The sequence below is a fragment of the Pelmatolapia mariae genome, linkage group LG16_19, assembly GCF_036321145.2.
Source record: "Pelmatolapia mariae isolate MD_Pm_ZW linkage group LG16_19, Pm_UMD_F_2, whole genome shotgun sequence".
Classification (NCBI taxonomy): Eukaryota; Metazoa; Chordata; class Actinopteri; order Cichliformes; family Cichlidae; genus Pelmatolapia; species Pelmatolapia mariae.
This window is the reverse complement of record NC_086241.1, coordinates 28,568,627-28,581,697: the sequence shown is the minus strand read 5'-3', so window position 1 is coordinate 28,581,697 and position 13,071 is coordinate 28,568,627. Positions and strand designations below refer to the sequence as shown.

At 41.1% G+C, this 13,071-nt stretch overlaps 1 protein-coding gene across 1 annotated transcript; it reads right to left on the bottom strand.

Annotated features, from left to right (window-relative positions):
- Positions 1-9,837: 9,837 nt before the first annotated feature.
- LOC134644515 (olfactory receptor 2K2-like) lies at positions 9,838-12,320 on the bottom strand. Its single transcript, XM_063497603.2, has 3 exons — positions 11,413-12,320; positions 10,115-10,241; positions 9,838-9,915 (listed from the first exon to the last, which is right to left on the bottom strand). The coding sequence occupies exons 1-3, from the start codon at positions 12,309-12,311 to the stop codon at positions 9,838-9,840; spliced, it is 1,104 nt and encodes a 367-aa protein (XP_063353673.2). The 5' UTR covers positions 12,312-12,320.
- Between the last annotated feature and the right edge of the window lie 751 nt (positions 12,321-13,071).

Genomic DNA, 13,071 nt, shown 5'->3' with positions numbered 1-13,071 from the left:
CTGGACAGATCATAAAAACCTTGAATACATCCGGTCCGCTAAGCGCCTCAACTCCTGGCAAGCAAGAAGCAAGGCGGGCTCTGTTCTTCACTCAATTCAACTTCTCTATTACTTACAGGCCTGGTTCATGTAACATTAAACCTAACGCACTCTCACAACAATTCACCACCTCTGAGGGAGACTGGGACCCTGGACCTGTCCTCCCCGCCTCCTGCATGGTCGGAGCAGTCACTTGGGAGATCAAAGCTTTGATCCGTGGGGCACAAGACACCGAGTCTGACCCAGGTACGGGCCCGTGTCCCCACATCTGTCCAGTCGCAAGTTCTCCAGTGGGGCCACACCGCCCGGTTCACCTGCCACCCCGAAATTCACTGCACTACCACCTCCTTACAATGCTATTTCGCTGGCCCACTTTGGTAAAAGACACTAGGGAATATGTAAATGCTTGCTCAACATGTGGATTCTCTATCCAACCGCCGTCTTGGTTGCTTCGACTGCTCCCAACACCTGGCTGGCCGTGGTCCCACATTACTCGGGATTTCATCACGGGGCTGCCGGCCTCTTCAGTTAACATAGCAATACTAACTCTTGTTGACCACTTTTCCAAAGCTGCGCATATTGTTGTCGTCTTGAAACTTTAGACCGCCTTGGAGACTGCCCAACAAGCATCTGGTGTTTTGTGTAAATAAAGAACTGAACAGTGATTCTCAGTCTGTGCGTGACTCCATCCTCCCCTCGTGACACAGACAGCCTCTTTACTTCAATTTTTACAACCACTTTAATTCCAGTAAGGCAAGGCAAGGCAAGGCAAGTTTACTTATATAGCACAATTCAACAACAAGGTGATTCAAAGTGCTTTACAGAGACATTAAAAACAAAAACAAATAAAAAGCATGATTTGAAATTGATTAAGACAAGCAAACAAGCAAACAAACACAAACAAACAAACAAACAAAACAGTATATAAAATGAAAAATCAAAACAGTAGATAAAATCAGGACAGTAGATAAAATCAGTAGTTAAAATGTAAGTTTTGAAATTTAAGCTTAAAAGTGTGGATTTGGTGCTTTATTCAAAAGCAGCTGAGAACAGGTGAGTCTTCAACCTGGATTTAAATAAACTGAGTGTTTCAGCTGATCTGAGGCTTTCTGGGAGTTTGTTCCAGATATATGGAGCATAAAAGCTGAATGCAGCTTCTCCGTGTCTGGTTCTGACTCTGGGAACTGATAAAAAACCGGATCCAGATGACCTGAGGGATCTGGAAGGTTCATACTGGGTCAGGAGGTCACTGATGTATTTTGGTCCTAAACCATTCAGAGCTTTATAGACCAGCATCAGAACTTTAAAATCTATCCTCTGACAGACAGGCAGCCAGTGTAAAGACCTCAGAGCTGGACTGATGTGGTCCACTTTTTTGGTCTTAGTGAGGTCTCGAGCAGCAGAGTTCTGAATGAGCTGTAGTTGTCTGACTGATTTTTTAGGTAGACCTGTAAAGATGCTGTTACAGTAATCAAGCCTACTAAAGATGAATGCATGGACTAGTTTTTCCAGGTCCTGTTGAGACATCAGATCTTTTATCCTTGAAATATTCTTGAGGTGATAGTAAGCTGATTTTGTTATTGTCTTAATGTGTTTTTCTAAGTTTAGGTCTGCATCCATCACTACACCCAAATTTCTCGCCTGGTTTGTGGTTTTTAGGTGTATAGATTGAAGTTCTCTGGTGACCTGTAATCGTTTTTCTTTGGCACCAAAGACTATTACTTCAGTTTTGTTTTTGTTTAGCTGGAGAAAATTGTGGCACAACCAGTCATTAATTTCCTCAATGCATTTACCAAGAGCCTGTACAGGGCCTCGGTCTCCTGGTGACATTGTGATATATATTTGTGTGTCATCTGCATAGCTATGATAGTTTATTTTGTTGTTCTTTATAATCTGTGCCAGTGGGAGCATGTAAATGTTAAACAGAAGGGGTCCCAAGATGGAACCTTGGGGAACTCCACATGTGATACTTGTCTGCTCAGATGTGAAGTTACCTATTGATACAAAGTATTTCCTGTTTTCTAAGTATGTTTTGAACCAGTTTAGTACAGTTCCTGAAAGACCTGCCCAGTTCTCCAGTCGTTTGAGTAATATGTTGTGGTCAACTGTATCAAATGCTGCACTGAGATCCAGTAAAACTAAGACTGACATTTTTCCACTGTCTGTATTCAGACATATGTCATTAAACACTTTGGTCAGAGCGGTTTCAGTGCTGTGGTTCTGTCTAAAACCTGACTGGAAGGCATCATAGCAGTTATTCTGTTTTAAGAAGTAATTGAGCTGTTGAGAAACTGCTTTTTCAATGATCTTACTTAAAAATGGGAGATTTGAGATCGGCCTGTAGTTATTCATTTGTGTCTTGTCAAGATTGTCCTTTTTCAGTATAGGTTTTATTACAGCAGTTTTTAGTGATTCTGGAAACACACCTGACATTAAAGAAAAGTTTACGATCTGTAACAGGTCTGACTCCAAAGTCTTTGAGACCTTTTGAAAAACTTGTTGGCAGGACATCTAAACAGCAAGAGGAGGAGTTCAGTTGGCCTAAGATGTCCTCCAGGTCTTTGCTGTTAATAGGGTGAAACTGTTTGATGGTGTTTAAATAGTTTTTTGGTGGACACAGTACATATCCTGGATCTGCTGTTGATGTACCAATTGCTTGTCTAATCTTTTGGATTTTTTCTGTGAAGAATTTGGCAAAGTCATTGCAGGCCATGGTCGAATGAAGTTCAGCTGCCACTGACACAGGAGGGTTTGTTAGTCTGTCAACTGTAGAAAATAAGACCCAAGTGTTATGACTGTTTTTAGTGATGATGTCAGAGAAGAAAGACCTCCTTGCACTCCTCAGTTGTAAATTATAATTGTGAAGTTTCTCTTTATAGATGTCATAATGAACCTGGAGGTTTGTTTTTCTCCATCTGCGCTCAGCTTTCCTACACTCTCTTTTTTCATTTTTCACCAGTGTGGAGTTTCTCCATGGAGACTTTTTCCTTCCAGAGATAACCTTCACCTTAATGGGAGCAATAGTGTCCATTACATTTAACATTTTAGCATTGAAGCTAGTGACGAGCTCATTGACTGAACCTCTGGACAGGTCAGGTGTTAATGGGAAGACCTGGTTAAAGATCTCACTACTGTGTTCAGTTATACACCGTTTTGTGATCACTGCTGTTGATATATTTGTGTGGGCTGAGATTTTACTTTCAAAGAAAACACAGTAATGATCAGACAGGCACACATCAGACACAGTAACCTTTGAAATGCTCAGGCCCTTGGAGATCAGTAGGTCAAGAGTGTGTCCTCTATTATGTGTGGCCTCTGTTACATGCTGAGTCAGCCCAAAGTTGCCCAGAGTGTTACTCAGGTCTTTAGTCCCTTTGTCCTGAGGGTTGTCCACATGGATGTTAAAATCCCCAACAATAATTACACAGTCGAAATCAACACAGATCACAGACAGCAGTTCACTGAGGTCATTAAAAAAGTCTGTGCAGTATTTGGGAGGCCTGTAAACATTAAGAAACACAACTTTGGATGGGGCCTTTAGCTGTAAAGCCACATATTCAAAAGACTGAAAACTTCCAGGAGATAGCTGCTTACATTGAAATGATTCATTAAATAAGACAGCAACCCCTCCTCCTCTCCTGCTCACCCTGGCCTCACTGATAAAACTGTAGTTAGGAGGGGTCGTCTCGATGAGAACAGCTCCACCGTTACTTTGGTCCAACCAAGTTTCAGTTAAAAACATAAAATCAAGGCTGTGCTCAGTGATTAAATCATTAATTAAAAATGTTTTCCCAGCTAAAGATCTAACGTTTAATAAAGCCAACTTAAGTGTTTTAGAGGTATTATTTGCCCCCTCGTGTTTGGGAGCAGTCTGTGGCACACAAGGTATGTTTACTATATTTAAAGATCTTTTAGAGTGCAGCTCTCTGTGTTTTGACCAGGCCACACGTCTCCTTCTGTCACCTAAAAGTACAGAAATTTTAAAACCTTCTAGTAAACAGGGTCCCAGCTTCTCCTGGGAAAAGTCACCACTGCCATAATCCTCACAGCCTGGACCCTCCACACATCACACATCAGACTGCGGAGACAGAGCATGAAGGTGGTAAGGTGGAACTAAGGGGGGCGAGGCTGGGCAATGTAACTTCGATTGCTCTGTTGAGGGCGGGGCTCGATGGCGAACCTTTGGCTGCTCTGGTGGGGGGTTTATGGGGGACAAAAAGGGATTGGGCCGGGGGGTAGATCTGAGCCCAGCATTGACCCGCTCCATCATCTCCTCAGTGAATTTCAGGTGTGGGGAGGAGGGAGAAAGGGAGGGGGAGGGGGGTGATGGCCTGTCAGGGGTTTGGGGGACTGGGGAAGGTCGTGGTCCCTGGTCCTGGTCGTTGGTGTTGTTGAGAGAGTTGGAGGCAAATAGGGACCCCTCTTCTTGCATCAGATGTCTCTCCTTTCTGAGGCTCTTCCCGGGTGGGGGCAGATGGAGCTCCTCCTCAAGGTTTCTGCTGGGCTTTGTCTGTTCTTGGAGTACTGTTTGTTCCTCTTTATGAGATAACTCCTCGTTTATCTCAGCCTTGGCACCAAGCACAGATGGATGACGTATGGAATAAAACAAGTTGGAGGTGAACAGTTTCACCCCTGACTTCTTAAAATTAAATCCATTTGCTTTAAACAGATGCCTGCGTTCCCAAAAAATATTAAAGTTGTTGATAAAATGCACTGAGTGGTCAGTACATGTTGATATAAGCCATTTATTCAGTGCAAGCAACCTGCTGAATCTCTCGTCTCCTCCTCTGACGGGCGGTACAGGCCCACTGATGAATACAGCTGCATTCAGAGAGTTTACAGTATTTAATAATCCAGTAAAGTCCCGTTTCAGAACCTCCAACTGTTGTTTGCACACATCGTTTGACCCTGTATGCAGAACAATATTTGTCACAGTTGGATATTCATCTGCAATCTGAAGAATTCTCTCCTTCAGGTTGTTGACCATATCCTTAGGAAAGCAGAGGACTTTACCGCACATCCTTTGTACATCCTTTACGGCAGAGTCACCCACAATCAGAGTTTCAGGCCTAGCCTGTAGCTTTCCCTGTGGCCTTTTACTTTTCAACAGATTTTCAGACCTTACTTCGCTACTTTTAGATGGATGGTTGTCCGATATAGATCCAGGGTCCTTTGATAGTGGAGCAAATCTGTTCTGCAGTTTCACATTCAGTTGTTTTGGAGGTTTGTTGTTAACCTTCCTATTCACGGTTGTCCAGTCCTGTTTCCTCCCATACACAGGGGTAGAAGAGCTTCTCTGTCTCGTGGGAAGTGAAGGCCAGTCGGTTTCAGTGATTTCAGCTCGCTGTGCTCTGCCTGTGATACATCCTCCCCCTTACAGGAGACATGATTTATGTCTTGGTTTTGCACCAAGACAGTACAAGGGGGAATTATCGCTTGAGGATTTATAATAATAATGCACAGAGTCTACTTTCTTGGTCATGTTATCTGTGCTCCTTAGCTGTGTACTAGCTTGCTCATCGCCATTGCTTTGAATCAAAGGCAAGGTTGTTTCATTTCCACACAGTCCATTTACCTCCACGTTTACTTCTAAGCGATGAATTTTTGTCTCCAGTACTGCAATCTTCTGCAGAAGACTGCGGTAGTCATCTGTGGAGAGGGAAGGCATCTTGTTGCTAGTTAGCCTAGCGGTTAGCACCTTTCCAGGCTTTTGAGGCTGTTCGGTGTCCAGACGCTGTAATCAGGCTTCAGCTGTGTCTAGGCCACAGACACACGGAGCGCTGAGGATAAGGTAACTAAAAATGTTGCTGTTTCTGTTAAGAACACTTTAGTCCTAATGATCTATAAGTGTCCAGAAGCTCTCGCAGGTAAGCTCATACAGAAAAAAGGGAAAAAATCAGCATAAAAATCAATAAAAATCAATAAAAGAAGCAAAGCATTTGAAGAGCAAAGAGAGGAAGCGTTCGCACTCACAAAAGGGTGCAAGCAAGTAAAGAAACTAAAAAGACTTAAAGATATACAGAGGGAGACATTGGAACAATTTTAAAACGTGAGACTACAAAGTCTTGACTTCTAGTAGTTTTGACTTCTTCATCTCCTATAGCAGCGCTTATGTGACAATATTGTCTGAGTGGCGGCCTGAGTGGTGACACCTATTGTTCAGGAGAATACTGCACAAGCTCACTGCACTGGGGTGGGTTTCTGTCCAGGTGAGCGGGAAAGCAGGACCCATGCTCCGGTGACACCCTTCTCTCTAAAACCTGGTTAAACGACAGAACAGGGAGATCAGTGGCGTACTCACAAAACATGAGGAAACAAAGTAACCGCTTAGAGCCGAGGCTTCAGTAACTTGACAACTCAACAATCCAGCCTCGACTGAAGCTCAGCCATCCAGTAAAGTAGTGCCGCTGCCACAGTAGTGTCAGCTGATGAAGGTGATCAGTGGCAGCTGGTGAGACCGGATAGGCGACAGGTGTGGCAGTGGGTATTCTGCGCTCTTCTGTTATGCTGTTATTCTGTTATGCCTAGACTGCTGGGGGCTACACATGATGAGGTTTCTTCCTCACTCACCTCTATTCAATCTCTATTTTACTACGCTGTTTTTAATCATTAGTTGTGATTCATCTTTGGCTCTCCTCCACAGTGTCTCTAATGTCCTGTGTCCCTCCCCTGAACCCCAACCAGTTGCTAGCAGATGTTTCTTCCTGTTAAAACAGGGGTTTACTAAATGTTGAGGCATGTATTACTGCACGTTACAATATAAAACACTTTGAAGGAACTGGTGGCTGTGTTTTGGCACTATATAAAAACAAATGGAATTGAACTGAAGAACAAACTTTAGAAACATATAACATAGAACTTTTTACCTAAGTGTTTCTTTAACATGTAAATATGCCAATAAATAACAGGAATGAATGATGCATGTTTTTTCAGAAATCTTTGTATGGATTTCTGTTGTATAGATGCAGGGAGAAAATTACTTTACATTTATGTTTTTTGTCATTGTGTCGTGTTTGGACTGTTGCCTGACACTTATAATGGAAATGTTAGACATGGCAACAGCTTTATTGTGAAATCAGCATCACCAGACTGCTGATGATATTAGCACAAACAACAGAAAGAGAGCCACGTACCTGCTTACACCAAATGTACAGGGTGGGCCATTTATATGGATACACCATAATAAAATGGGAATGGTTGATGATATTAAAGTCCTGTTTGTGGCACATTAGTATATGTGAGGGGGCAAACTCCTCAAGATGGGTGGTGACCATGATGGCCATTTAGAAGTCGGCCATCTTGGATACAACTTTTGTTTTTTCAATAGGAAGAGGGCCATGTGACACATCAAACTTATTGGTAATGTCACAAGAAAAACAATGGTGTGCTTGGTTTCAACGTAACTTTATTCTTTCATGAGTTATTTACAAGTTTCTGACCACTTATAAAATGTGTTCAATGTGCTGCCCATTGTGTTGGATTGTCAATGCAACCCTCTTCTCACTCTTCACACACTGATAGCAACACCGCAGGAGAAATGCCAGCACAGGCATCCAGTATCCGTAGTTTCAGGTGCTGCACATCTCGTATCTTCACACCATAGACAATTGCCTTCAGATGACCCCAAAGATAAAAGTCTAAGGGGGTCAGATCGGGAGACCTTGGGGGCCATTCAACTGGCCCACGACGACCAATCCACTTTCCAGGAAACTGTTCATCTAGGAATGCCCGGACCTGGCACCCATAATGTGGTGGTGCACCATCTTGCTGGAAAAACTCAGGGAACGTGCCAGCTTCAGTGCATAAAGAGGGAAACACATCATCATGTAGCAATTTCAAATATCCAGTGGCCTTGAGGTTTCCATTGATGAAGAATGGACCCACTATCGTTGTACCCCATATACCACACCAAACCATCACTTTTGTTGTTCCAACAGTTTTGGAGGGATCCATCCAATGTGGGTTAGTGTCAGACCAATAGCGGTGGTTTTATTTGTTAACTTCACCATTCACATAAAAGTTTGCCTCATCACTGAACAAAAGCTTCTGTGTGAACTGAGAGTCCTGTTCCAATTTTTGTTTTGCCCAGTCTGCAAATTCTGTGCGCCGATCTGTGTCATCCTCGTTGAGATGCTGCAGTAGCTGGAGTTTGTAAGGGTGCCATTTGTGAGTAGCTAATATCCACCGAAGGGATGTTTGACTAATGCCACTCTCCAGTGACATGCGGCGAGTGCTACGCTGTGGGCTCTTGCTGAATGAAGCTAGGACAGCCACTGATGTTTCTTCATTAGTGACACTTTTCTTGCGTCCACATTTTGGCAAATCCAACACTGAACCAGTTTCACGAAACTTAGCAAGCAGTTTGCTAACTGTAGCATGGGAGATGGGTGGTCTCATAGGGTGTCTTGCATTGAAATCTGCTGCAATGACCCGGTTACTGCGTTCACCAGATATCAACACAATTTCGATCCGCTCCTCCCGTGTTAACCTCTTCGACATGTCAATGGCTGTGGACAAAGAGAAACTTGTAAATAACTCATGAAAGAATAAAGTTACGTTGGAACCAAGCACACCATTGATTTTTTGTGACATTACCAATAAGTTTGATGTGTCACATGGCCCTCTTCCTATTGAAAAAACAAAAGTTGTATCCAAGATGGCCAACTTCAAAATGGCCATCATGGTCACCACCCATCTTGCCCCCTCACATATACAGTTAAGCCCAAAATTATTCATACCCTATGCAAAAATTGCTAATTCCATATTTTTGTCTATGAAAAGAAGGACTGAGAAAACTTTGGTTTCAATCCATTTTAGTTATGGCAGATTACAAACCAATACACCAAATCTGGTTTCTTTGCTGTTGACTTAAAGGTTACATAATCAACATTTTAGGTTTTTATGCATGTCCATAATTATTCACACCCCATGATTAATAGTCAATTGCATAGCCTTTGTTTGCAATGACAGCTTGCAAACGCTTTCGGTAGTTGCTGATCAGGTTTCTGCAGACTTCAGCAGGGATTTTTGCCCATTCCTCTTTTGCGAAGGTCTCCAAGTAATTGAGGTTAGAAAGTCTTCTTGCTGAAACTCGTGTCTTAAGCTCCCTCCACAGATGTTCGATCGGGTTCAGGTCTGGGCTCTGGCTTGGCCACTCCAAAACAATCACATTATTGTCCTTTAACCATTTCTTGACTACTTTCGCTGTGTGCTTAGGATCATTGTCCTGCCGGAAGATCCACTGCTGCCCCAGATCAAGTTTTTCTGCTGACTGCTTGATGTTTTCCTCCAATATATCCATGTACTGTTCCTTTTTCATGATGCCATTCACTTTGATTAGATTGCCAGGCCCACTGGCAGAGAAACATCCCCAAAGCATAATGCTTCCACCACCATGCTTGACTGTCAGGACTGTGTTCTTCGGTTGGAACGCTTCACCTTTCCTTCTCCAAACGAAGGCCACATCCCTGTGGCCAAAAAGCTCCATTTTTGTCTCATCAGACCACAGCATCGACAACCAAAAGCTTGCATCCTTGTCGATATGTGCTTTTGCAAAGGCTAGTCTGACTTTTACATGCCTAGGCTGGAGGAGTGGAGTCTTCCTTGGCCGGCATCCACGGAGGCCCTCATTGTGCAATGTGCGCTGGAGTGTCTGCCTTGATATGGTGGTTCCAGAGTCACTTATGTTTTTCAGGATAGCTTTGGTGGTGATCCGAGGATTATTGCTGACCTGTCTCACAACTTTTCTTGACAATCTTGATGTCATCTTTAGTTTCCAGCCACGCCCCTTGAGATTCTCTACAGCAGGGGTGCCCAATCCCAGTCCTCGAGAGCTACCGTCCTGCAGCTTTTAGATGGATCCTTGTTCCGACACACCTGAATCAAATGAATGGCTTGTTATCAGGCATTTGCCAAACTTGATGGCATGCTGAAGAGGCAATCAAACCATTTGATTCAGCTGTGTTGGAGTAGGGATGCATCTAAAAGCTGCAGGACAGTAGCTCTCGAGGACTGGGATTGGGCACCCCTGCTCTACAGTGTGGAACTTCTTAAACTTGGTGATAATGCTCTGTACCGTAGCCACTGGCACTTGAAATTGCTTTCCTATAGCTTTATAGCCTTTACCATCCTTGTGTGCATTCACAATGCGCGACCGAAGGTCTTCACTCAGTTCCTTCTTCTTCGCCATGTCAATGGTTTGACTGTTGACCATGAAGTGAGAATGAATGCACACAGTCACTGAATTTATTTCAGTTTATGACATAACAGGGTGCAAAAGGGATTGCATAAGGGTAGTGGGTTATAGGTTTGGCATTAATAATGATGACCCCTACTTTTGACACCCAACAATAGCTTAAACTCCATGATCATTCTATGATCATACAGGGGTATGAATAATTATGGGCATGCATAAAAACCTAAAATGTTGATTATGTAACCTTTAAGTCAACAGCAAAGAAACCAGATTTGATGTATTGGTTTGTAATCTGCCATAACTAAAATGGATTGAAACCAAAGTTTTCTCAGTCCATCTTTTCATAGACAAAAATATGAAATTAGCAATTTTTGCATAGGGTATGAATAATTTTGGGCTTAACTGTACTAATGTGCCACAAACAGGACTTTGATATCACCAACCATTCCCATTTTATTACAGTGTATCCATATAAATCGCCCACCCTGTATATATAAGTAATTTAACCATTCAACAATGGTTCAGGGGAATTTATCTATTTAGGAATTTATGTGTGATGATTTCAATAGCAAGAAATTTGAAATATAAATTATAAGTAGAATAAGGTAGAAACATAAATCTACTTCTGAAAGGTGCTTACTCATCTGAGCTATCTTGGATGTGGCTGAAGGGCTGGCACATACAGAATTTCAGTGTAACATATCCAGTGATTTGTTCAAGAACCTGGTTTCAAAATTTACTTTCAAAATAAAGTTTTATTTATTAGTACTCCTGGATAATTAAATCCCCCCATAAATAATTAGAATAAATAGTTTTGGTGTGTATGTTAAGATTTTTTCTATTGATTCAATCTACTCTAACAGTATAAATACAAGATCAACTTTGTTTATGTTTTCATCAACATCATAAACACACTATAAATATTAATAACCATAAAATAAATAATACAATTCCCATCTCTTAAAAAACACAACAGTGATATGTTTATGTATGTAACTTTACATATTCTTGTATTTTTTGTTCATACAGATAAAACGTATAAACATTATAGTTGGGATGATTTCATGTTTTCATATAAAAAAGTGTTTGAAATAACTGCAGCAAACAAATTACAGAAGAATTTAATGTACTAGGCATTTACTTCTAATACAAGGATTTAATGTGGCCTGAGAAAGCACCTTTTTAGGTGTTTTGAAATTTCCTTCATTTTGAGTCCATAGATAAAAGGATTAAAAATAGGATGATACAGAACTACTTGTAATGTCATTACTATGCGTACAGTTTTTGGAAAATTTGTTTCCACTCGAGCTATGCTTATATCAAACACAAAAAACACAGAAAGACTGATCATAACTAACAGATGGGGTAAACAAGTCTCTACAGCTTTTTTCCGAATTTCTTTACAACTTCGATAAGAGAGTATAAATATTTTTGTGTATGTAAAAACGATGAAGAGCATAGGAAGTACTGCAAGATCTAGTAAAGTAACCACACCAAAGATGGTAATTAATCTCGATCTTTCACACTGAGCAGTGTAAACCGCATTGTTACAAATTATTCCTTTTATTTTAAAGTCACACAGTTTAATGGTAGCACTCCCTATTGTTAAAACAGCAATATGACAAGAAGGTACAAGCCAAGCTATGAACAGGAAAATACTCACAGTGGTTTTTCTCATGATAATTTGATATTGTAGAGGTTTACATATGGCCACATATCTGTCATAGGCCATGGCAGCCAGGACAAAGAACTCTGAACCACCTAGAGTGTAAAACATAAAAAACTGAAAGAGACAGGCTGAATATGTTGTGACTTGTTTTTCAGATAAAAAGTCAATAAGAAGTTTTGGGTAAATAGTTGTGCTGTAAAGAACAGCGTTCAGCAGCAAAGCAGCAATGAAAATGTACATAGGCTCATGAAGGTTTTTATGAATCCAGATTATGTACACAATAGTAGAATTAGTGCAGATTATTAGACTATATAATGCAAACATAATAAAAAAGTAAACATATCTGTACTTGTTAATGTCCACATACCAGTCCAGAGTTAGAAAGGTAAAATTTAACTCCCCATCCATTATTGTTTTCAAAAAACTAAACTTTTAATCAAAAAACAAATTGCATAACTAGACTACATAAAAAAAATCATTAACCAAACTAAACAAAATTACAGTAACATCAACCCTGTGTTGTGTGTCCTGTTCATAATGACATCTGAACTTGAATTATATCTTTATCATTCACGAACCACATAAACATAATGAATCATGTGAGTCTTGAGAAAGTTTTTATCAGGTTGATTCATCCTGCAGGGAGGAGCAGATCTAAAATAGCATTGCTCAGCCTCATCTAGTTGACTGTACAAGGAGTGTACAATTAATGTGTATTATGTCGGCATTTAAGACAATCTGCTATACCATAAAGCATAAACGGACCAAGGTTCTTTAAGTAGCAAGGTAATTTTAAATTCAGTGTTATGGCCCTAGGTCATAACACTGGTTTTTAATTTAATTTTTGTATTATGGTTTATGTTAAGCTCATTTAGTTAGTCTTGAGGTTATTCTATATTGCCTAGGTTTCCTTGTTTAGTTCCTTGTTTATTAGGTTGCTCTTCTGTCTTTGTCCTCTGTGTCAAAGTCAGTGTCAAAGTAGGATTTATTTATATAGCATATTTAAAACAATAATTGTTGACCAAGGTGCTGTACATTCAACATAATCAAAAGTGATCAAAACTAACATAATTCCCTCTGCCAGTGTCCAAGTGACTCAGGGATGTGTGGAGCAAGTGCGACATGGCCTCGTCTCAGAACGATTAGTCTGGTATGCAAACTGAAGTGG

Coding starts and splice junctions, on each gene's coding strand:
- LOC134644515 (XM_063497603.2), bottom strand. CDS start 12,311: ATGGATGGGGAGTTAAATTTTACCTTTCTAACTCTGGACTGGTATGTG. Junction 10,242..11,412: donor ATTTCAAAACACCTAAAAAG/GTGCTTTCTCAG, acceptor CATGGTCAACAG/TCAAACCATTGACATGGCGA. Junction 9,916..10,114: donor TTCAAGTGCCAGTGGCTACG/GTACAGAGCATT, acceptor CATTTGATTCAG/GTGTGTCGGAACAAGGATCC.